Raw genomic sequence first — 25,342 nt, forward strand, 5'->3', positions numbered from 1 at the left:
ATATCAATATATCAATAATTTAATGGGACGTGGAGTAGTTTTTTCTTCATTAGGACAATCTAGTTATGCTAGTGTATAAATTGCTCGTTTTTTACATTGTTACAATGTACTTGTATTAAATATGGACAATGTGGTACAAAGACAAAATCTGACGCCGTTGACTCTGCGCAGTCGCGTAGGCTTTTATAGGTGTTATCTCACAGAGCGGAGGAGAAAAAAAGGCAATGTATTTAACACCCACAAGGCTGAAACCCTTACAACCTCCCCGATTATTCAATTCAATTCTCAGTCGATACGATTAAGTAAAAACATAAATTAAAACAAAGAAAAAAGAAAAGAAAATAGAGGGTCCGGAGCCGAAGCTCGGGCCCCAGCAGCACCACAACTTCAGCCAACAGCGATCACTAATCATCATCATCACCATTAACGGGTTTCTTTTGTTTTTTCTTTTCCCTCTAATTGAATCGATTTGTCGAAAGTAAGAGCAAGCAGGGAAGACGAAGCAGCAGATCAATCAAAGGCTTGATTGTTACTGCTGCTGCTTCTGGGTTCGGGTTTGGTTTTGATCTGGTTTGGGTTTGATGGGTTCGAAGCCATGGCTGTACCCGGCTCCGACCTATCGTACTCTCGAGACCTATTGGGATACCGACGATGACGGCCCTGGTCCACGCTGCGGCCACACCCTCACCGCCGTCGCTGCCACCAAGACCCATGGCCCACGCCTCATACTATTCGGTGGTGCCACCGCCATTGAAGGCGGCGCCGCCTCCTCCGCCCCTGGCATCAGTATCATTTCTCTCCCTCTCTCAACTTCTTCTTTTTTCGATTTTTGTATTGAAGTTGTTCCTTTTCGATTTTGCTTAATTGTGTGAGCGTTTGTTAATTCTGAATGTAGGGTTAGCGGGGGTGACCAATTCGGTTCATTCCTATGATGTTCTTACCAGGAAGTGGACTAGGTTTTTGCCATTTGTTAATTGTGAATTATGTCTCTCTTTTATCTTCCTTTTCTTTCTTTGGAAAAAAAATAAAAATCTGACCTTTATAACTAGTTGGATTGAATTGGAAGCATACTGATCGTTCTTCTGTTGGTTGGTGTTCAAATTTTGCAGAATGAGACCTGCAGGTGAGCCACCGTCTCCCAGGGCAGCTCACGCGGCAGCTGCGGTGGGCACTATGGTTGTTTTTCAGGTAAATTAAGAAATACATTTGGGGACTGATTGGAAATTTAGAGGTTTATAATTCCGGAGGTTTTCTTTTACTGGGCTTTTAAAGCTTTGAAAGTATATGGATTAACTTTTCTTACTGGGTTTAATGAGTGTTATTCCTGCTTAATGTCTAGGGTGGCATAGGTCCTGCTGGGCATTCTACAGACGATCTCTATGTGCTTGATTTAACCAACGATAAGTTTAAATGGCACAGGTGAGGATAAGTGACCTTAAATTGAGCTTATCCTACTTCAGACTTTATAGATTATTTTTTAAAATGGTGGTACGAATCATATTTATTTTGGTTTTTTGTTATCTGTCTGTAGAGTGGTTGTACAAGGACAAGGACCTGGGCCTCGGTATGGCCATGTAATGGACTTAGTTGCTCAAAGATATCTTGTTACTGTCAGTGGAAACGATGGTGGGTGTATTCACTAAACCCTAAGTAATTGTTATCCGTGAGTTTCACTGTTGTCAAATGCAAGGCTTTTTTTTAGAAGCATGTGATGGTTCCTTTTATCTTTTATTAATGTTAACTTTTATTTTAAAGGAAAAAGAGTTCTTTCTGATGCATGGGCTCTGGATACTGCCCAGAAACCTTATGCATGGGCAAGGCTGAACCCAGAAGGTGACAGGCCTTCTGCTAGAATGTGAGTAATATTCATATTTTGACAATTGAAAAGTTATGAAAATGCTGGTGGACTTTGTAAATACTTCATGAACCAACCTTATTTTGTAGGTATGCAACAGCCAGTGCCCGCTCAGATGGCATGTTTTTGCTTTGTGGTGGAAGAGATATTTCTGGAGCGGTATGTGGGATCTTTTCTTTCCAGATGATTTGATAAATTTCCAAATCATATGTGAAACATGGAGCAAGAAGTGATTTAGGATTGATTTGGAAAGTTAGGGGGAATCATTCACTTGCATGACATTGAAGATCATGAAGTTTACATAGAATTTTTGAGCAAACATTTCTCAATTATATCAAACCCACTTCTGGCACTTTCCATGTGTTTCGGAGATGTCTTTTTGAATTGTAGAGGCTTTATTTCTCTAAGTAGATTTTCCTTGTAACCATGGATCTAAATTTTCAGTTTTTTTTAAATAATGAATTCACTTTCATTTATGAAGTTACTAATAGAAATAGTTGGGTATTGTGTGTGTCAGTTGTATACTCGAGGTCTTCTGGGCTAATAGTTTATCTGATGCATTTGCTCATATCTATGCTCCCACAGCCACTAGCAGATGCTTATGGACTGCTCATGCATAGGAATGGTCAGTGGGAGTGGACCCTTGCACCTGGAGTGTCCCCTTCACCAAGGTATCAACATGCTGCGGTAAGTGATAATATATAAACCAGGAATATACTACCCTTTGTATGTTTCAGGATTATTTGATATGTGTTTTCTAAGTGTACCACTTAGGTTATGGAATATATATTTAAGCGAAGAAATCATATAATGTTCTTGGTATGAATGCATTTTGCATTTTTGTACGTACTTGGCTGCCTCTCTTCTGACTTAACTTTACCCATTGAACCTTATTTAAGCATCAAATTGACATTGTTTGCTGTCAGGTTTTTGTTGGTGCAAGATTACATGTCACAGGTGGTGCTCTTAGGGGAGGACGTGGTATAGAAGGTGAAGGAGCTATTGCAGGTAATCTTTTGGTTGTCAATTTCATCACCATGACTTATATGGTAATTTCAGTAAGTTTTCTTAATACCTTTTTTGTTTGTTCTTTTTCCGTATTTGATAGTATTGGACACTGCTGCCGGAGTTTGGCTAGACAGAAATGGGCTTGTGACTTCCTCACGGACAGGAAAGGGACAGAATGACTATGATCCTCCTTTGGAGCTTATGCGTCGTTGTCGCCACGCTGCTGCATCTCTTGGTGTTCGTATATATATTTATGGAGGTCTTAAGGGAGGTAAAGACTTTAGAACATAATTGAGAATGTGAATAATGTAATGGCATAACAAACAAGAATCAAGTGTTAATTGCAAGAATGGACGTACTGATTTTTGGTTGTTAGGAGGGAATCCAAAGTGTTATTTGCAAGAATAGACTAAAACATTCTGTTTATTATCATCTAGTAGCTTTCCACCTTAATTATCAGAAGATTCTTGACATGAGAGATTTAGCATTGGTATCTTGGATTTAAGGGGATGTCTCCTGAAAAAATAAGCTGGTATTAGTTAACACCGGTAATATTTCTTTGATGAAATTTTCATAGGGTTTGTTTTGTAGCTATACTACTACACTAAAAAACGTTTAAATTAAGCGAGATATTTGTATATGACCTCTGGGACCTGTCTATATTAGATTCCAATATGCACTTCTGGTGCAGCCTTCCTCTACTTATGTGGTTTTGTATATACTATATCATGTGGTAATATAATTTTTGTTTGTCTTCTTGTACAGACATCCTGCTAGATGACTTCCTGGTTGCAGAAAATTCATCATTTCAATCTGAAATTGGTTCGCCTGTTTTAACATCTGAGAGATCGCCAACTGTAACAAGTCCCAGACCGTTTCACGCAAACACAAGTACTTTTGGAACATCACCATCTTCGGATGGCGAACCTGAGAGCCCCCCATCCAGAGGTTTGAGGTATTTTTCCGTGTCCTCGTTTCCCTCTTTTCCCAAGTACTTGACTGAGCCACATGCTCATAATTTGTGCGATATGTAATCATCTTTGGCAGCATGGACAAAAATTCTATGGAGAAACTACGGGAGGCTTCTGCAGCCGAAGCTGAGGCAGCTAGTGCTGTTTGGCAAGCTGTGCAGGCAACATCTGCCACTCCTGCTGAAGAAACTTCTGTTTCGGATGATAACTCACATGTTGCAGAAACATTGTCTGATGGTAGTGACACTGAGGCAGATGTTCGCCTTCATCACCGAGCTGTATGTCTGTTGTATCAATGCCTAATTTCGGGATTTGTTTGCATCTTTAAGTGGCATATTTATAATTTTATGTTGTTGTAGGTTGTCGTTGCCAAAGAGGCTGTAGGTAACCTGGGTGGGATGGTAAGACAGTTGTCTTTGGATCAATTTGAAAATGAGAGTAGACGAATGATTCCAATGAATAACGACTTATCACATCCTAACAAAAAGTTCACCAGGCAGAAGTCTCCACAGGGCCTACATAAGAAGGCAAGCATCAATTAACATTTAATTTTTCTTTTTCCTTTTATGTTTTATTTTTTACTTCAACATTGTTTTTTGTCATTTGTTCTGCAGATTATATCTACATTGCTGAGACCTCGGAACTGGAAAGCTCCTGTGAATAGGAAGTTTTTCTTGGATTCTTATGAAGTGGGAGAACTTTGTTATGCTGCTGAGCAGATCTTTATGCAGGAGCCAACAGTTCTTCAGCTGAAAGCCCCTGTTAAAGTATTTGGCGATCTTCATGGACAGTTTGGTGATTTAATGCGCTTATTTGATGAATACGGATTTCCATCTGCTGCGGGAGACATAACGTAAGTTGAGCACTTTTTCTCATGCCATATCGGTCATTATACTTGTGGGAAGAATTCGTTTTGCACCAGAATTGTGACTCTGATATTCACTGAAGGCATCAGTAGTCTAAGTTCAAGAACAATTTACTCCAATTCTTCTTGTCAAAATCTTTCTAAGATGTTGAAGTGAGACTTGTTGTTAGAAGGATTTTTTTATAGGGCTGATGCTACCCTTCTGTTGTTACAGGTATATTGACTACTTGTTTTTGGGGGATTATGTTGATCGAGGACAGCACAGCTTGGAGACCATAACTTTGCTCCTTGCACTTAAGGCAAGTTCTGCTTTTAAGTAATCTAATTCATGTATAGTTGTATTCTGTCACTTCTTATATTTGACTGCATGCTCTGTTTGATTCTGCAGATTGAGTATCCTGACAATGTTCACTTAATACGTGGAAACCATGAGGCAGCTGATATCAATGCACTTTTTGGTTTTCGTATTGAATGCATTGAGCGAATGGTATGGATGCTTATGCAGACTTGATAATATATTTTCTCTGAAATTTCAGAATATTAAATGTTGTAGTAACTTATGTGCATGCAGGGAGAGAATGACGGAATATGGGCATGGACACGGTTCAATCAACTTTTCAACTATCTCCCACTTGCTGCACTAATTGAAAAGAAAATTATTTGTATGCATGGAGGCATTGGAAGATCTATAACTTCAGTAGAACAGATTGAGAAGCTTGAAAGACCCATTACAATGGATGCTGGGTCTATAATCTTAATGGATCTGCTGTGGTACACTCTTGCTCAATTCATCTGTCTGTTTGCTATTGATGGTTAATGTTTATGGTCTTATGAAATCTATGTACACAGGTCTGATCCTACAGAAAACGATAGTGTAGAGGGCTTGAGACCAAATGCCAGAGGGCCTGGTCTTGTCACATTCGGGGTACGCACTTTTGGCCCTTTTTTTATTTTATTTATTCATATTTGGATGGACATGTATATTGCTTTTTACATGAATTTATTTCCCATTTCTGTTGGTGACAGTGTGTGAATACCTTAGTAATCTTGTTTCATCCGACACTCTTTCATATGGTTGCTGCTTGCTTGCATGTGCATAATTTTATGAAATGCATACTTGTGCCACCCTACCAATATGTTCTTACTACTCGCAGCCTGATCGTGTCACGGATTTTTGTAAGAGAAACAAATTACAACTTATTATAAGAGCTCATGAATGTGTTATGGATGGGTTTGAAAGATTTGCCCAGGGACAATTGATCACCCTCTTTTCTGCAACTAACTATTGTGGTAAGCAAATTTCTGGTCAGTTTCTTTCTATGTTCTGGTGTTTGCAATCTCATATGGCCTTTTCATGTAGGGACGGCAAACAATGCTGGTGCTATACTGGTTGTTGGCAGAGGCTTGGTTGTGGTTCCAAAATTAATTCATCCTTTGCCACCTCCTCTTCAGTCACCGGAGACATCTCCGGAACGGGTCATAGAGGACACGTGGATGCAGGTAAGCCATTCTCTATAATGTTGTTAGTCCGTAATATGTATTATTTAATTGTTAATCTTAAAATTTGCCACCTGCCTCTTTCATACTCTTGTATCTTTCTGATGTCCTGTAGGAGCTAAACATTCAAAGACCGCCAACTCCTACACGTGGCCGACCACAGCCTGATCTTGATCGGAACTCACTTGCATATATATAGCTGATAGACTTCTGTATTTTACAATTAGTGAATGTGACAATCCACATTTCGCTTGAGGCCTGATGCTTTCCCAGTTTCCACATTGAGTGGATTTGTTTTCCTCAACGCAGCGTGTTGTTTTATTTGGAAGCTAGAGTTGCAGAAGTCGAAGCCTTGTCTAGTCAGTGTACACAGCCTGAGAATGCTAGAAACTTAGATGTTAGGGACTGAATAATTACCGTTTCTCGTAATTGAGTTTGTAATATATGTACAACAACGTAGTCTTGCGGAAGAAATGTAGAAGGGTTTTTTTGTGTCTTATGCTGTAGAGATAATTTATAGGGAAGGGAAATTGGGTTTATTAGTTTTACCGTATTGTAACATAAATAATGACTTTACATTTGATTCTTTTCAAAGCATTTATTGTATTCTCTTTTGAAGAGGCGTGTTTCAGAACAAGCCCTGGTTTTGCAAGTGTACTGTATACGTTTCATGATTACTCTCAAATTGCTGTCCTTTGATCCAGAAATGAAAATAAAATAAAAATCCTTCACAACTCGTTTCGAAATCCAATAATTTAGACAAATTGAAATTGCCAGAAGAAGAGCTTGATGATGATATTAGTATTTGGGTGGAAATATACGTGAATGTGGAGAAATTACAGCCTCCTGTATGTACTTGTGAGAGCTGTTGGGGTCAGGAACCCAACGAATCTCACTCATGTTTGGTGTCTCCACATATGCCATGGTGAACTCTCCAACCTTTTCTATTTTGCCTCTCTTGCCCGCCCTCAGCAGAAGACTGTTCCTGCTGTAAGAGAAGATCCCATTGCTCAAGTGTATGATGTCACCGGGCTCGAATGCATCGCACTCCTCCCCCCACAGCTGAAAGTGGACCGCCGCCGTCTCGTCGGCCACGAGTGCCAGGCATGTCTTGTTTTGGCCTTGTGATGAGGATGTGTTCATAGAGGCTTTGTCCAAAAGTATGAACCTTGTGTCTATGTTGTTCTGTGCTGCTGGCACTGTCTTTGAGTGCCACCATCTCTCTGTATGTATCTTTGCTTTGTTTCTGCCAAAGAAAAAAACCTTTCAATCAATTGGCCCAACAATTTATTCAAAACCGGTATTTGATTGAATTGAAAATCGCAGAGAGAGAATACCTCACTAATGCTTTCGATTCATGAGTTGAGTTGTGTTGCAAGAAGGGAAGCGGAGGATAAATCCGCGACTTTAAACGACATGCGTTTTATTGTGCCTCCAGAGAAAAGTCTAAAATACCCACCACCACCACGACGATAATTTTTTCTTATTTGTTTATGTCAAGCCAGATTTGCTCAAAATAGCCACCGGGCACTCAGATAGTATCGTTATTCATGAAAAGCAAGAGTCAATTCCTCCTTACCCTAACCCTAAAATCTCATCGATGGAGCTTGCTCGGATGTTCAGATTCAATCGGACCTTCGCTCCGACCACACCCGATCTCCAGCCCCATCACCAAGAGAGGCTGATATCAATAATGGCTTCGATTCAAGTCGATTCTCCGACCGGTAATCTTCGGTTTCGGGATCTCAATTCTTCGTTGAGAATTGGGGTCTCAATTCTTCGTTGAGAATTGGGGTCTCAATTCTTCGTTGAGAATCGGTTCTCGCTTTCGGAAAAAGATTTCGCTTATGCAAGAGAGTTTTCTTACGAATCTTTACCTTCTCGATCTTCATCTGCAGGTAATATTATGCTTCCTTTTATTTAGTTATGCACCACTTGTTTCATTTTTTGAAGCGGATTAATTATCATCTGTGATGGATTATCTCAATTGATATGAGTTCTACTTTCAGAAAAAGAATAAATGGTTACGTCCATTGGTTTTTTGGATATGATATTAGCAATATAATCATCCTTAGGTTTAATTTTATGCACAAAAAAAAAAAAAAAAAAAGAGTTTGCATCAGTATTCAGTAGGAAATATCTTCTATTGACTGTTCAGATATTCAATTTTCTGTGAGTATTTTTGACTGCCTTGCATCCGTAATTACTTCTTTGTCTGCTGGTAAAATGCAATAAAGCTTGCTTGCTCATTTCAGAGTTACTTAGTGTATGCCTTCTATTTCAGTTTAACTCGTTTACTTTCATTTCAGTTAGCTTCTTTTAATTGTTGTGTTGTGATCCTTGCTTCATTTGATACCTCTTATTTTGCTATGGCTGATCTCTTGGACTTGTACTTGAATGTTTGTAAAGAGTTGTGGTTGTCCCTACAAATTTTCCTTTGGTGTTATTTAGGTTTCTGTCACATAGCTAGCACCAACTTATAGAATTTCATTGCCATGAAATACAATACATCTGGGCCTAAATTTCAAGAACTTATATTTTTATTGCCATCCACCCTCCTTTTCAGGGATAATCTTGTAGTATATTTGGGAATAGAGATTTTAGTAGGAGAGGTGAATATTGAATATCCATGCTAAAATTGTTGAACGTATCTGCCTTATTTGATTCTTTAGGATATGAGAAATTTGGCTATAATAAGTTAGTTTTAATTTGATTATAGCAGTCTCAAGTAAGAGAACCGAGGCTTGCTTGACATCTCAAGGAAAGAGGGCCTGGAATGTTGAGCCTTTTGATTTATCAAGAATCAATCTAGTAAATATGATTCATGAGTTTAGGAATACTTCAGGTTGAAAGAGTGAATTGCTTTTACCTGCGTGAAATGTAATTGATTCTGTGTAGCCTCTCTCAACTTTTGTCAGGTTTCTTTGTCTTTGTGATTTGTGCATTTTAAAGACCTCATACAATCAAGCATTTGAAATTAGGCTGGACTTAAATTTACCAGCTCCAATGAATCTGTCCTATGCATCTTTTTCAGGCACCACTATTAATACCAAGCAACTGGCCTAGAAATATTAAAAGGAAGTCTTTTTCTGATGCTAAGGCCCCCGGTAATGCTGTAATACATGCATGTCAAGTGATGACTTAACAGTCTACCAGCCTTTCTTTGCTGGAAATTGGGCTCTAGTCTATTAGAAGCGCTCTCAAGAACTTTTTCATAGTCCAATCGAATTTTCAAAACAGTAAGAATAGTTATATAAATTGTACAAATATGCGACAGTGAACTTGATTAGTTTTTCTTTCTATAATGCGATGCATGCATTAGTACAGTTTAGATTGGTAGATTAGGAATTGCACTGCAATTGATTGGTTTTTATGTTTAAATAATGCCACTTCAGCTATTGATCTGCAGTCGGTATATTTTTACAAATGTAATTTATGTTTTGGCCCGAAAAAATTAAAATTTTAGTTCCGCCACTGCTTGGAAATGATGCGTCCTCACGAATGAGCATATAGCGAACTTCTCAGATAGTTCTCCAGTTCTTCTTGATGTCCATCCCTGGATGCAATGGAGCTGCGGTTCCAGTTATTGTACATTTAGTTGTACTTGTTTTATCTGTTTCTTCTGTATCTTTTGCTGCTATGCTTTTGTGTATCTGCATTCATTTGGTGGTTGTCTTTTTTGCTCTAAAGTTTGAAATGCAAAAGGGTACTTCAGGGAGGGATGCTTCGATAACCTGAAGCTCGTTGATGAGAAGGCTTGGGATCTTGAAATGATAAATGATGATGATGGAGAAAGCGACTTGGGTGAATGATATGACAACTTTTAGGAAGTTGGAAGATGAGAGGATAAAATGAGAATGAAAAAATGACTGCGATGAAGATTATGTAGGTTCGATTCTGATCGGGAGATGTTATTTGGTTTTTTTTTTATATGCCTTGGGTTCCTTTTTCACTTCATCAAATCATACGATGCATGACAATGGAATCAAACTCTAAAAAAGAAAAAAAGAAGTAAGCCCTTAACAACTATTTGGCCCAATTGGATTGTATGGAGCGTGACATTAATAAGTAAAAATTCCAGTATTTTGACCCAATATGGGCTCATGTTCGCATAATTAATGGGTCATCGGCAGTCTCGTTCTGTATATAGCCATTTTCAGGATCTTGGGCCTACATCTACACTATATATGAGCAAATTGGGCCCGTCTTGAAGTTATAGGGCCTACCTCTACCCATGGCTTTCAAGTGATTGGGCCGACTTCTGTTTCACGTTAATTGGCCCAACTTAGGGCCTGTTTTACGTTATTGGGCCGACTTTTGGGCTGTATCATGTTATTGGGCCAACTTTTGGGCCTGTTAACATTTTTGCGCCTTATTTTGGGCCATTTTCATGTTACTGGGCCGACTTTCTGGCCCTTTTTACGTTATTGGGCCCACTCTTGGGCCTGTTTCAAATTATTGGGCCGACTTTTAGGACTGTGTCATGTTATTGGGCCAACTTTTGGGCCTGTTTAACTTTATTGGGCTTATTTTTCATGTTACCGGGGCAACTTTTGGGCCTCTTTAACGTTATTGGGCCGAATTTGGGCCTGTTTCACCTTATTGGGCCGAATTTTGGGCCTGTGGGCCAGGTTTCACGTTATTGGGGCCAAGTTTTGTCGTTTAGTGGTCCTCATGGGTCTATTTTGTTTTTTAGTGCTCCTGTTCTGGGCCTATTTTGTCTTTTAGCGGCCCTAAAATGGTCTAGTTTTTGTCGTTTAGTGGACTCATTGGGCCTATTTTGTCTTTTAGGGGCCCTTAAAATGGTCTAGTTTTTGTCGTTTAGTGGACTCATGGCCTATTTTGTCTTTTAGTGGCCCGAAAATGGTCTAGTTTTTGTCGTTTAGTGGACTCATTGGGCCTATTTTGTCTTTTTGCGGCCCTGAAAATGGTCCAGTTTTTGTCGTTTAGTGTACTCATGGGCCTATTTTGTCTTTTAGCGGCCCTTAAAATGGTCTAGTTTTTGTCGTGTAGTGGACTCATTGGGCCTATTTTGTCTTTTAGCGGCCCTTAGAATGGTCTAGTTTTTGTCGTTTAGTGGACATTGGGCCTATTTTGTCTTTTTAGTATGCCTTTCCTTGGGCCTATTTTGTCTTTTAGCAGTTCTTCATTGGGCCTTCTTTGTCGTTTAGTGGCCATCATTGGGCCTATTTTGTCTTTTGGTGATCCTTTATTCGGGCTAATCTTTGTCGTTTAGTCGCCTTTATTGGGCCTATTTTGTCTTTAGAGTGCCTTCCTGGGGCCATTTTTGGCGTTTAGTGGCCCTTTATTGGGTCTCTGTCTATTATATGCCTTTTTTGGGCCTATTTTGTCCTGTTTTGTCTTCTAGTGACTCTTCTGTTGGATTACCGTCATTCCGTGGCCCTTCATTGGGACTACTTTGTCGTTTAGTGACCATTCATCGGGCCCATTTTGTGGTTTATGGGCCCTCCATTGAGCCTATTTACCTTGTATGGGCTTTCCAGTGGGCCTTTTTGATCGTTTATGGCTCATTCATTGGGCCAATTTTGTCTTTCATGGGCCTTTAGGTGTCCCATTTGGACGTTTATAATAAACCTTAAACTTGACGACGCCCAATTCAGTATTGCGGGTCGGAAGTATATCCAAGTAAAAACAACAATCCGCAGCACTCAAATAAAAGAATTGATATTATACAGACTTGTTTTGATTGAAATTAGATCAAATTAGTCAAAAAAACAAAAGGGAAATTTGAGGCGAACCTGGGGAAAAAAAAATCAGTTAAACAATTAATAAAATAATATCAAGACTCAAAAGTTGAGACAAAATTAAACAATTAGAACCATCAGAAATAATAACAATTGGAATAAACACTGAAATAAACCAGATGTTCAGTGTGCAAAATAATAAGTTGAACCGAAGCAGAACTACTGAATATGCAAGTATACGACACAACAAACATAAGAAGGTCGCACTAACGAACTAACTGACAAAAAAATTCATTGCATGTCTCTAGAAGAAACATGAATCCTAAAAAATTACCTACAAAATAAAAGGCTGGCATTTCAGGAACGATAATGTCTTTAAAATGTGGACAAACTTGAAAGGTAGTAATATAAAAGCATATCAAAAAAACCATAGAAAAAAAAAAAAATTAAAGTTAAAATGCAACAAGTGGGAATGATAGGAAGAACAGTTTGTTATGTCAATAACAAAAAATACATAGAACAACAGGTTCTTTTATTTAAAATGCAAGATGCTGCAACTCATAGGAAGAACGTTTGGTGTGGGATAACCACTGAATGTTAAAGATCGCAAACCAGAACACAACATCCTGAAGAAATTTTTTAAAATACTCTATTACTACATTTGTACATTCATAACTTCATTTTAAACACCATTTTACTACCAAAAGAATACCTGTCAATACACGGAAAACAATTAAAACAGAAATTATATATGTTTTATATCTTCCAGCTTGTACACAATCCAAAGGTATTGTCAATAGATAACAAAATATGAATGATAAACAACTACAATGAGAAATTATATCAAATTAAGATTGATATGTACCAACTACAACTAGGAAATATAACAGAACACCAGAGAGAGAGAGAGAGAGAGAGAGAGAGAGAGAGAGTGAATAGACTTCTAAATTTATAACTGCCAATCTATCCTCCGTATATATTTGACAATGTGAGCAGATAAATTTTAGTTCTACGAAATTTACTGCTTCAAATTTTATTTCCATGGTAATAACCTATAAACATTGCTTGGGTGCATGGATGCAAAAGCAAATACTGAGAACTTCTGAGACTCCTTGCATTCTCATCCTAACTTGAAAAGTTCAGAAGCTCAGATTACTGACATTAACTAGAACATTGTGTGCGACAATATTTGAATAATGCACTAACCCATTTATGAATTTTCACGTTCTAATGTCTTCCAACTCATGTTACATTGAAAGTTAGAGAAACCCCATCATCCGATGTTCTCTTTTGGTCAGAACATCAAGTTGCCGAACAGTCTAGTTATGCAAGGTTATTAGACCATCCGATATTGCTACAAATGATTACTTTTAAATTCACCACGCCACCGTGTATCACTGATGTAATGTCACAATGTTCCTGATTCCATATGTAAGATACCGTCCCCCACTCCCTCATATCAGAATACATCATTCAACAAAAATATGCTATTTCAAAGAGCTCCCATAATGTGTGTCAATTTTGTTTTTGTCAGATATATCGTTCAAGTTTTCAACAATACTATGCTATTTGCCTCTGGAAGCTTATTTTTGTTCATTTTGTTTCCATTTAAAAACAAAAAATGAAATTTTACAAAAGAAAAACATACATCAACATGCTTGAATGAGTAAGGAGTAAAACCTTAAAGATATGGAAGGCCCGCTGTCAGTGCCTCTATCAGTCCACATCGCACTATCGCATCTTGAGCAAGCAGACAGGGAGTGTACCTGGAATGGAAGCAAACAGCGAACGCATTAATGCATTGAATTAAAGACCGACCTACTAATTAATTCCTCAGGCATGTCGCTCCATCAAATAAAAAACAATGATCTCAGTAAACCCTAAATTTCAAAATCAACTTTGACGGGTCCTGGAAACCCCATACCTAGCCCCATCAGATCTCTGGTCTTGGTGTTAATTACTACGCCATTTCGACGGTGAGCTCTTGAACGGATCCGATCGTGGATCAATGGCGGTCATCGAGGCGTTAAACCTCGCAAAACAAGAATCGCATTGGAGGAGCTTTTCTTCATGCCCCGTCGTCTCTCTCTTTCTTCACGCTCATGTCTCTGATCTACAGCGAAGGCTCGGATCACAGAGACAATGCCATTGTTAGGGTTTCCAGACCTTCTCTGTGTTTCACATCTCTCATTTTCTCAGATCTGCTCTCACTCGCGTTTGGGACTCTGAGGGCCCGAGGGTTAAGGTTTTATCATTTGCGAGATCAGGCGCCTTTTAAGATAAGAAGGTTTTCTTCTTCATACGATGTCGTTTCCTTTTGTATTATAATTTAGAATTTATAGAGTTAGTGGACTGGACTGGTTTGCTTAATTGCCTCGACCCTAGACTTGGCCACGTGTCCTCACTTTCAATTCGCATTGGCCCATCCCTTCTTTTTTTTTTTTTTTTTGGGGGGTGGTGATCGATCACTGCAGAACATTGATTAGTATGGTTCGTTATTCGTCTTTTTATGCCTGGTGACAACTTGGTCTCCTGTAAGTAAATTTATGGGCCAAAAAAATCCAATTCTGAAGGCGAGAGAGATTCAAGAAACCAGAAGCAAATATAAACTGCAGTCCTAAACCTTGAAAGTTACAAAAACGAAACATATAGGGCATATCCACCATGCACGTTTATTATGTTTTCACAGGGTTTCTAATTAAACATATAATTAGAACTTCTATACATCATTATTAGGATGGAAATTTCTGGATGCAAATGATTAAACAACCCTTCTATTTCGAGGTTGCCTAACTCATAATCAGAGAAACGCAAACCTTTTATTCTGTGTAGCTAGCTACCTATATTTATCCAATTCCCATAGGAGAAAAAGAAAAGAGAAGAAAAACAGAAAGTTCACATTTGCAATAATCCAGTTAAAACATTGAAATAGCATTTTACTTCGTATTGTCACCTCCATCTAAAGAAACACAAGCAATGAACTTCCATCAACGGAACTCTAATTTGCCCTAAAATCATATCCAACCTAGTAACTGTTGGAAACATGAATCTTCTACATGGTTTGGTCAGTGTATCTCTACATGTGTGTGTAATTTACTGTATGCTGTGAAGATGTAACAGACGGAAAGTACAGATAACAAATAATACATATACAGCAGCACGACAAAATTATGTGACAACGGAAAAATACACAAAACATCAGGAAGGAAAAAGAACAACAAACAATAAATTCTAAAAATAAATAAAACCCAAAGTCATCAAACCCTATAAATAATTAAGTTTTATAACAATTTAACAAACCTGCAGCATAGGTTCTAAAGGTTTCTATAGCATCAATAGTGGCCAACGTAAGTTGAAAAAAGGTAACCCCAAAGGCAAGATTTTCACCTTCTTTTGTGACAACCATACTAGAAACTCCACGTCTGCTCTTTGTGTGATTTACTCAAATTGCTACCAGCTTAAGAACTACAGGGAACTAAAGTAACAAGACTAATTGATGCATACAATAAATTTGGTGCATCTGAGTTTTATTGCTGGTATGCATAACCTAGGAATTAATGTCACTGAGCTTTAGTTCCTAACCAGAAATGGGAAAGGATCAACCTGAAATTTCAGTTTCCAAGCTGTTGCCATAAAGATAGGCATACATAGAAAGCAATTCAGCTCATAATAGACAAACCTACATCGCCTTAATTTTCAATTCCAACAGAAGATGTTCAACAACCACCTACAAATGGCGTGCTGCTTAAATTCAGGCAACAACTATCTTTCAAGTCTCTCAACGTATTGTATTGGCATATGATTTGCATCCAAAATGCAAATTCCCAGGAAATAAAAAAAGAAAAATCCAAACGCACAGTAAAAATAGAAAGATCGCTAAAATGAAATGCAACTAGATCTCAAAAGTGGATTCAAAGAGCACTAAAATAAATGCAAGTAATTAGGTTAGAAAGATGTAGGGCCAACCTGACGAGTGCACGTAAGATAGCAAGAGACTTGCGGAAGCTCAAAACCTAATGTAGGTCTCTTCGGAGCCGAAGCTCATCCGATGGTGCGAAGACGATGAACGAATCAGCGAGCAGATTCGATGACGAACGAATCGGCCATCAGATTCGACGATGAACGAATGCGCCATCAAATTCGACGATGAACGAATTTGCCAGCAGATTCTTCGTCTTCTACATCGGCCATCAGATTCGACGATGAACGAATGCGCCATCAAATTCGACGATGAACGAATTTGCCAGCAGATTCTTCGTCTTCTACATCTTCGGATTAGGGTTAAGGTTTGGGATTCTGTTGATGAAGAAGACGAAGAATGAAGAACAATACGTCGAATGAGGGAGAGGACCGAGCTCCATGTTACAGTGATGGGGTAGCGAAGGGTAGGTCTAGGGTTTGAGAGATGGTCGCGCTTGTTCCGATTCGCTCAGTCAATTCTTCGACCTCAACCAAGCAGGTGTTACAATACAAAGCGATGTTTCGTTACTTCTTTGGCGCGATTTTATGTTTGGGGATATTCCTTGCTTATTCATCTCAACCGTTCATGTCCTTTAAAAGATCTGACGGCTGATACTATATTAATTGGGGGTGAGCATCGGAATCGGAAAACTGAAACACTGAACCGGATCGCGCCCATCCCTAATATTAATGATGGTGTAGAATAACCTGTCTTTTGATAAATTTGTTCGTACATATTTGGGATATCAAATTTCAAAATTAATACGAGTTAAGTTTTCAGTCATCCATATATGATTTGACATGTAATAACACGTCTTTTTTTTTTAAGGATGACTAGGAATAATTATAATCCAATTTGGATTTTAATTCTTCAATTTCCAAAATAAATTGTCGTCCTTCAATTTCCAAAATAGATTTTATTTTTTTGGAGCCCGCCTTCCTTTCCACGAAAATGAAATCATTTCGACAACGTTATTCCTAGTAAATTACCTAAAACCAACTTTGCATATTTTTTAGATGATGACAGAACAACTCGATATTTAACATTCCGCAAAGTTAGAAAGCTGTGTGTAATAATGTATATGGAAAATTCCAAACTCTGTTTATCAAAAGAAAAAAAAAAAAAAAAAGAAGGGGAAAAGAGGTCTAAGTAATTACAATGATTACACGTTTACATCTTGCAGGTAACGAAACGACTTGTAGTTCTACAGAGGCCGAAGCCGAGGCCGTTTAACCTGTGGCTTACATTGCTCGTTTAGGACGCAATGTGAAAGTCATGTTTGAATCCCATAACACTCTCATTACGCCAATCTTTGTTTCAGCCTCCTCAAATGAGACACCTGTGGCTACAGACGGGTGCGGAAGCCTCGTTGCTCTTCTAGCTTTTAGGTCTTTAACATCCACAACGTATGCCCTCAACTCCTCCAAGTTTCTTCCATACCATTGGCCACGCACCTGAAACACCTTTCCTCTCCCAATCTCCTCTCCATTTGCACCCATGAGGCCGATGGAGTCGCCTTGCTTGCACAGATCAAATTCTGCAGGACCACGGGGGGCAGCGGCTTCTGCCACGTTAGTCTCAGAGATCTCCCTGATACCAGTTCTCAACATGATTTGAGGATCTCTCCTCACATTTAGTTGGCTGGAAGCATCTCCACCAGCGGTATCAGGTGAGTTGTTGGACCTTAGTCCTCGCCCACCTTGCTTGTCTTGCAACGCATTGTCAGCCTCAGGTGCTGGACGAACATCCTTAGCTGTGCGGGCTAGCCTCGCTTTTCGATTGTTTAACCTGCGGAGACACAAAAACATGATGTTTTCATAACAAGCAACCATCCAAATATTCACGGCAGTAGGATAGTGATTGGTGCGGTGCGAAAATATCTTGCACGTAAACATTGTGCTGTGTCCAAAAAAACAAATGCAGTTAATAAAACAAGTCATATTGATTACTAAAAGTAGTTTCAAACGCCTCGCAGAAAATGAACACAGGAAAATATAAGGATGACTTACCAATTTTTAAGCTGTGGACATGTAACCTCGGAACCCTGGATAACAAAATGGTTAACTTATGTTAAATTTAAAATATAAAATAAAAACACTCAATAAAAAGTTAGAAGCATTGACATACATGAAAACTTAATTTCTCAGCCCATGATTGTATTGAGGCTGCATTTCGCTGCATATCAGGTTCATCTAATAGGGCTCTCTCAATAAGTTCCACCTGTGTATCATTCATTATTGTTCGTTTCCGTTTCCTTCGCTGCTTTTCCTCACACTGAACAGTTTCAACCTTTTCATCCTCTGCGGTTCCCCCATATCCACTTTCTTTTATGTGTGCACTCGGCTTTGGGAATTCACTGTTTTCCATCTGATCTACAGCATTTTTCCCTCTTGTTGAGCTTGTGTCTGAACCACTGGTTTCAACATTATGAGCATCTAGGTCGATGGCTCCAAAACGTCCAGATGCACTCCCACCAGATATACCTTTGTCTTCCCTCATTACATCATTCCCCTGATCCATATGCTCACTGTTTGCATCAACTTGGTCCACGTCTTGAAAAGCAGAATTCTCAGACATTTCCTCTAGATTACCACTTCTATTATTAAGATTAGGAGGTTGTTTACTCAATAAAGGTGGCGAGCATCCTCCAGTACTCTGAGCCTCCTACCAGGAATCAAAGTTTACTCTCAGGTCAGTATGTTGAGAAATAACTACATCACCATTAGCAAACTCAATTGGGCGCCCATTTGAGGATTGGCTCATTTATTCCACTTGAAGATCGGAGACAGCAGTTATTCAATCTAAGGTATATTAATTACTAATTAGAAAAATCTCACTCAGTTTGTCTCCCAATGGCTATGAGTCTCACGTTCAAGTTTAATACTCCTACAGTTGGTTTCAAATAATTGTGTGTGAAGCTTGTCATACCAAAGAACAATTTAAAAGCACGTCAACTCAATAATGTGATCATTGGTCTAAGTAGATTGAACAACCAGCATTTTCAGGCCACCCAGAAGATGGGGAAAAAAAACTATCAAACATTTACCTGATGATGATCACTGATGTTGAGTTTAGCAAATTTATCCCTATATATTGACTCCTCGTGTTTCTTCTCCTGCCAGCATCGTTATTGAAAACATTCAAACATATATGCAAGGGGTGGGGCAGGAAGGAATCAAACAAAATGGCAAAATTCATTTCTAGAAAATTAGTGTTTTACTACCTGAACTCGGTTTTCTTCAAATTCAGTCGAAGTGATCAATGCTTGTAATTGCTTAGAGAAAACCCTGAAAAGAAAGTATGAATAAATAAAAAGTGATACTACAAGGCTGGTGTACTGAAGTATGTAGTTGATAGATAAACCATATACTAATCTCTATACATACACATACAAATACATATAAGTAAAAACAAGCTTTGGTCGTCATCAGATTTAGCTGAAGAGCATTATTTCAGATGTTAATAAAAATTCTAAACATTGTAGCATTTATTAAGTAAATTCCATGTAAAGCCCATTCTACAACTTTGAAGTCCCATTTCCAGCTCTGGATGAGGTCACCTTAACATGGTTGAGGCTAAATTCTAAAAACTAAGCATTAATAATAACTACAAAAACTATGAAAGAAGAAGCATGGTTGACAGTATTACCTTAGGAGCTGTACGTCCTCCTCGTTCAAAAAATTAGGAATTAATGATTCTGCATGACTTAGCAACGAGCCTGCACGTGCAACTTACTTGTAAGGAAGGGAGTAACTTCTACAATTAAGGTTTACAAAAAGATTCATTGGGGGTGATAATTACGTAGATTTCTGCAAACAGTCGCAGGTTTCGGAGTATCAGAAGCAAAGGAAAATCCAGGCAACGAGTTAGATAGATCCATTTGCAAGCACTCCAGAAACTTGTTAACAAAAAGGTTCCTCTCCTGTTCTGTAAATTAAAACAGAGAATTTCACTGATAAGACACAAAACAATGACGTGCTAATTGAAGTAGTTACGAAAATTCACAAAATCAAGAACAAACCTTCACAGATAGTGGGAATAAAACAATGGAGATTTGCAATTATTTTCACAAATAATGCTGTTCTCTGATGTGAGTAGGAAGCCTGGGTCACACTAATGGGAGTAACAGTACATTCTAAAGTTGGTGAATTTTGTAGGTCAATTGATGAAAATACATCCAAAACCCACCCAGCTGTTGCAAATGAATCATACTCAATACTGCCATCTTCTTCCTTTTCAGGGTGTTCAGAAGAACACCAACTGGTTAAAAAATCTCCATGAGGGAGCGAAAATATTGCAGTCAGCACTTTAGTCTGGAGGGACATACAAAAGACACAGTCACAAATTTTTTCACGATCAGAACACATGATGCACGCACACTAGATGCATCAAAATCACATGTGGATAATGTAAATGATTTCTAATGAAAAGGGAAATTATAGATTCTCTCATCTTTGAGAATATCAAAGCACAATGATGGTCTGAAAAAGGAGGATAACAAAATTAAACGCAGACAAGAGAGTGATGATTATAGCTTACAAAATATACTGTAATGTAAGATCTAAAATTTGAATCATCGGAAAATATATCAGCTAGGCGCATTGCATTGAGTTGCAAAAGCCCCATTGGGTAACTTCTATCAGAACAGGCAGCAAAACATTTGGGATCTTTGCCAATAGCAGTCTTCAATAAGTCAAGAATCTGCATCATCACAAATAAATTAACAGCAAGCAGCTTGACAGTTAAAACAGGTTCTGTACAAAGAAGAGAACATCAATAATAAAAATGGGCTGATAAAAACCAGCATTCCTGACAGTTCATAAGATGGAAAAAAAGCTAACCTCCAATGCGACTGACTTTGCCAAATCCAGGCTTCCTGGCGAGTTGGCAACTTCGTCCAGGTAAGAAATGCTGTCTGCTTCACTCAGATTCAACAGCTGCAACAAGGAAAGCAGTGACTGGACACTGAGGTTTTTGCACATGGGTATACAATAAGCTGTACTAGATTCTAAAGCAGTTGAACATCCCAAGGAAATTTAAAAGTAGTTTCATCACTAGGACTCACAATTGAAAGTATTCTAGCTTTCAGCCTAGATACAGCAGCCACAACTCTAGCAGATGCTGCAAACTGAGGCACGGCGTTTAGCTTCAAGATGGCTTGAGCCAAAAATAGAACACCACCCTTTCCAGATAATTCCTGTACAGTACCAAAAACAGATGACTGACTTAAATGACAAAAACTGTGATATCATTGGGTGTTTAACAAAATAACATAAAGAACAAGTCCTTAGCTTTACAAGAGCACATTCAAGATTGCCTTCCATGAACTTCCTGCTCGTGAACATTGTCTCACTATTGCAATATTAAATTCTCCCTCCCTCTAAGTTCCTGTCCTAACTAGTTTACTGCATACAAGTGCAGTTAGAGAGCATCTAGTATCTGCCCAGGAAACTTCTGCTTTCAGTTTGACCAAACCCATCTTTTCTTTCACTTGTTTTTTCCCTTTAAATTACAAACTTACAGATAACAGAAATAAGACATATCTGGCATAATATTTACTCCAAACTTAAAGAATGGGAGAGATCTTGTTTGGAAACCTTATTCCTGAGTAACCGTTCCCGAAACAATTTTTGCTGGCACATCAATTGAAGAAACTGTAAAGAGGCTTCGCATTGCTGGCATAGAGAGTGCACTATTTGTTCGGTAGTCAAACTTGATTTTGTACAGAACTCATCATGTTGAGCTGACAGCTTGATATTCAGAAACTTAATGGAAACAGAAACTGCTCCAAAAGCTGCATCCATAAATATGTCAACCTGTAACAGAGAAGTTTTACAATGAGTACATGCATCAATGTGTCAGCACGAGGATAACAGGAAAAATATGTATGACAATCACAAGCGTACCATCACAAACACAAAACAAAAGAAGCAGAAAACTGCATAACAATCCCATGAACATGAAAACATATGGCTATAAGAAGAGCTTGCTAGAGGTTTCAATTTTCTATGAATAGCAGCTTAAAAGAATCATTTTGGGCTAATAATACCTTAGGATGTGCAAGCAATACTTGAACAAGATCTTGCCATTGCGAAGATATACAACCTGTTAGTAGATGTAAACTGCACGCAACCAGTGCAGAATACATCAGGGGTGCCCCACCAAAACTGTGATTTTTCTGCATCATGAAAGCAAGTCTCAGTGGAGAAAAAGAGAAAAGCGAATAGATCTTAGAGGAAAGGATTAAGGACAACCTGTTCATAACCACCAAAAACGATTAGTATATAAAACACCAGGTCAAGCAGCTGTTCTGACACTTTTACATCATCTAGCAGAACCTGTAACCATAAAAGATATAGTGGCTCATTTTCATATACTATTTCCACAAGAATTTTATAATGGTTTGGAAAAGAGCAATGAAGTAATCAGAGTTGAAAAGAATTCTATTAACAAGCAAACTGACTGGTATGACAGTATAAAAATTTAGGCAACTAGCCAAAAAACTATTGACGTCTGTGTATCTCCATTAAGAATAAAGATCCCAAGTTCAATAACCAATTTTCAAACACCTATCCCAAATAAAAAGGAAAACCTCGACAAGATTCATTACAATCAAGAAAGACCCTAGTACTCGAAATGAAAAGTAAAAACATCTCTGTTTAATTTATAATCAGAGAAGCTACTGGGCATCCTCTATACACCCTTACACTAACTTTTTAAATTAATTATCAGCAGCAATATTGTATAAAGAAAAGAGCAAAGATATAACAAATTCACCTAATACTACAGATCATATGAAGTTTCAAGTCTCACGTCAAAATTGAATAATCATGCATCTACATAATTTTTTATTGTGATCACAAGAAAAGGCACGCAAACAATAAAACAAAAAGAAAATTAAACTTGGACTGAAAATGATTATAAGCAACCTGTTCAAGTTTGGCATGTCGAGGTGCTAAATCACACAAGGAGTGCAAGAGCCTAATGCCGCATGATAGGTATCTGAACAGAGCTTCGTCTCTGTCAGAAGACATAAGCACTGCAATAAGGTGCAGAGGAAGAAAGCCTGCAAGCTTTTCTGCATCGATCTGAAACATAACGCCATTTTAGAAATGACATATCCACAAAAAGGTAAGGTATCAAAAGAAGAATATGGCATTTCTAACAGTGAGGATGATTTCTGACCTTTTTCAATATTGATCCTTTTTCAGTAACATAGTGAATAGTAAAATTATCAGATTCCTTCAGTAATTTATTAAGTTCCTGAGAGTTAAGCCCATGTAACTCCTTCACTGCTGAAACTAAGTCAATAACCTGTTCACACAAATAAATTAAAAGTTATTCATGCTAACAGACAGAATTTATAAAACTAATTGGTTGTCTAATAAGCAAATTTGGGTCCTCTCCATTTCTTGGCTATCCTTGCTTCTTAATTGTAGTGGTCCATTAGAACTCATCTTTCTCAGGGGTTAATAATAAAACTAAAAAATCCATTAGAACTCTTGGATTTCATATAGACCACTTGGACTAAAAAGCAAGGATAGACGAGACAAAGAGAAAATTTGGATCCCTAATGAACCCAATAACTAAAGTAATCATACAGTCAACTTTTGGTTGTTCAGGATCTTACTTGTGCACCACTACATGACGGCTCTTCCTTAGCATGTCTCATTCTACAAAACCTACGCCAAAAAAAAACAAAAAAAACTTTGACATAATGAGGATAAATATAAGATCATTCATGCTCACAGGAGTAAAATCCTACTGATGCATCTTTCAAGAATCCATCAGATTTATGTTAGTAGTGCTGTTTCAAGAATCCATAAAATTCATCAACAATACAACTGTTGGGGAGGGAGTGAGAGATTTTTAAGGCACATAGAGAAAATAAATTTCAGAAATTTCCCTAATGAATCTTGAAATGACAACACAAAGAAGAAGATGATGGGGAAGAAACATTTTTTTGTCTCAAATATCAATGTCGACAGAAGTATTAAGGATCTAGACGCATTCAGACAAACAAAAAATCTGTACATATGAAAATATCAACATATCGGGAGATATTAGACTGAAAATTATGCAAGTTTAAATGAGATGCAAAAAACATTGTGTTTGCTTCTTAATACGAAACTACTGGACAAATATGCAGGTAGTCATCGATAATTAATACCATAGACTGTAGGGGTGTTTCTTTCTTTCAAATAGAAGCTTGAACGAACTTCAAATGGAAAAGAGTAGGGGAATTGTAAGGAACGTTACTTACGTAGAGAGAGTTGAAATTTATTTATTTTTTTAATTTTTTATTCCGACAGTGAAATTATGCGAAATATACACTTATGATGACAACTTCGATATGCAGAAAAATAAAAATCTTTTTCAAACACCCACATCAGAAAACCCTAGGATTAGAGCAAGCAAAGTGAATTGAACGTTAAAACCCTACAAATGCATACACTTTCAGATAGAGAAAAAAGAAAAGAAAAAATCACAGCGCAAGTAAATGAAAACAGACAAAGCTTGAATACAACTAGCTGCAGAGTATAATAACGTAAATTGAGACAGAAAATTGACCTGGGAGTTGCAGCGACGACGAGATTCAAGTTTCAAACTTTTTGAAAGAAAGAGAAGATAAAACAGGAAAAATGCAAGAGGGAGATTCGCGGGTTTTTATTGGGTGGAGTGAATGATTTGGAGAAGTGTAAATATGTAATGATTTGAGGAACGGGGATTGAGACTCACATTTATATACGCTCTTTTTTAGTTGTTGCCGTTTTCTAATTTTGGTGTTTTGGTTGTGGTGTTGTGTCTCAAGTCTCAATTTGTATGATTGCTGATAATGACTAGCATGAGATTTGGTTAACCTCCTATTCATTCGACTTCTTGGTCCCTCAGCTTTACAAGAGAAGATAATTACTGACTTAAAAAAAAAGTTTTCTTTACTAAAAACTCAGCGTGTACGATGAATATGTTAAATTTCATAGGGAGAATCTTATATGTTATATTGGCAGTGGAATCATTTACAAAGTTCCAACTTAATTATTTATAAATTTTAGGCATCGGTGATATTAGTATTGGAATAATTTATTATATGTTTTATTTTATTTTATTTAGTAAAGTTTTTGATATGAGATTTATATTCTTTAACACGCACTTTCACATGAGGTCAACATATAGTGGGCCACATGTGGAGCTAAGTTCACATCGGAGTCAAACATTCAAGTCCAACACATGAACACCACGTATTGATAAAGGGTAACGGTAAAGACTTAGTCAATCAACCCGCTCTAATACCATGTTAAATTTCAGACGGACGGGTTAGCGGCCCACTACTAGCAACACCTATATTGTCCCCAACTTAACCATATATGAAGCCCAGTAAGTATGAAGTTTTATCACAAAAAGCCTCGGTGATATTAGTAGTGGAACTTATATTCTTCCTTCAACATAATATAAGCATTTATGCATATATAAAAATACACG

At 37.9% G+C, this 25,342-nt stretch overlaps 3 protein-coding genes and 1 long non-coding RNA gene across 4 annotated transcripts; 1 reads left to right on the plus strand and 3 right to left on the minus strand.

The window, feature by feature from the left end:
• Positions 148 to 6,848, plus strand: LOC18768604 (serine/threonine-protein phosphatase BSL1). Its single transcript, XM_007201152.2, has 21 exons — positions 148 to 786; positions 896 to 956; positions 1,110 to 1,188; positions 1,340 to 1,419; positions 1,532 to 1,626; positions 1,756 to 1,855; positions 1,945 to 2,014; positions 2,441 to 2,542; positions 2,782 to 2,863; positions 2,964 to 3,134; positions 3,629 to 3,818; positions 3,911 to 4,112; positions 4,194 to 4,361; positions 4,449 to 4,687; positions 4,914 to 4,998; positions 5,088 to 5,186; positions 5,271 to 5,470; positions 5,549 to 5,624; positions 5,854 to 5,989; positions 6,060 to 6,199; positions 6,312 to 6,848. The coding sequence occupies exons 1-21, from the start codon at positions 582 to 584 to the stop codon at positions 6,393 to 6,395; spliced, it is 2,664 nt and encodes an 887-aa protein (XP_007201214.1). The 5' UTR covers positions 148 to 581; the 3' UTR covers positions 6,396 to 6,848.
• LOC18767726 (SOSS complex subunit B homolog) lies at positions 6,967 to 7,619 on the minus strand (the record flags this gene model as incomplete). Its single annotated transcript, XM_007199052.2, has 2 exons — positions 6,967 to 7,442; positions 7,534 to 7,619. Coding segments are annotated over 2 exons (534 nt in total), but the record flags the coding sequence as incomplete, so codon positions are not given.
• On the minus strand, positions 12,638 to 15,861 carry LOC109946279. Its single transcript, XR_002269468.1, has 2 exons — positions 13,826 to 15,861; positions 12,638 to 13,667 (listed from the first exon to the last, which is right to left on the minus strand). It is a non-coding gene; the product is annotated as an uncharacterized LOC109946279 (long non-coding RNA).
• Positions 16,880 to 24,695, minus strand: LOC18766550 (nodulin homeobox). Its single transcript, XM_020570378.1, has 18 exons — positions 24,434 to 24,695; positions 23,493 to 23,544; positions 23,048 to 23,176; positions 22,792 to 22,950; positions 22,117 to 22,200; positions 21,912 to 22,040; positions 21,460 to 21,678; positions 20,928 to 21,059; positions 20,704 to 20,799; positions 20,402 to 20,563; positions 19,884 to 20,175; positions 19,664 to 19,789; positions 19,511 to 19,580; positions 19,086 to 19,149; positions 18,909 to 18,977; positions 17,990 to 18,526; positions 17,872 to 17,906; positions 16,880 to 17,650 (listed from the first exon to the last, which is right to left on the minus strand). Exons 2-18 carry the CDS (start codon positions 23,532 to 23,534, stop codon positions 17,104 to 17,106), a joined length of 2,892 nt encoding a protein of 963 aa, XP_020425967.1. The 5' UTR covers positions 23,535 to 23,544; positions 24,434 to 24,695; the 3' UTR covers positions 16,880 to 17,103.

This window comes from Prunus persica, chromosome G8 (assembly GCF_000346465.2).
Source record: "Prunus persica cultivar Lovell chromosome G8, Prunus_persica_NCBIv2, whole genome shotgun sequence".
NCBI lineage: Eukaryota > Viridiplantae > Streptophyta > Magnoliopsida > Rosales > Rosaceae > Prunus > Prunus persica.

Coding starts and splice junctions, on each gene's coding strand:
- LOC18766550 (XM_020570378.1), bottom strand. CDS start 23,534: ATGAGACATGCTAAGGAAGAGCCGTCATGTAGTGGTGCACAA. Junction 20,176..20,401: donor CTTACATTACAGTATATTTT/GTAAGCTATAAT, acceptor ATGTCCCTCCAG/ACTAAAGTGCTGACTGCAAT. Junction 19,150..19,510: donor GAGGACGTACAGCTCCTAAG/GTAATACTGTCA, acceptor CTTTCTTTTCAG/GGTTTTCTCTAAGCAATTAC.
- LOC18768604 (XM_007201152.2), top strand. CDS start 582: ATGGGTTCGAAGCCATGGCTGTACCCGGCTCCGACCTATCGTACTCTC. Junction 957..1,109: donor CTTACCAGGAAGTGGACTAG/GTTTTTGCCATT, acceptor CAAATTTTGCAG/AATGAGACCTGCAGGTGAGC. Junction 4,688..4,913: donor TCTGCTGCGGGAGACATAAC/GTAAGTTGAGCA, acceptor CTGTTGTTACAG/GTATATTGACTACTTGTTTT.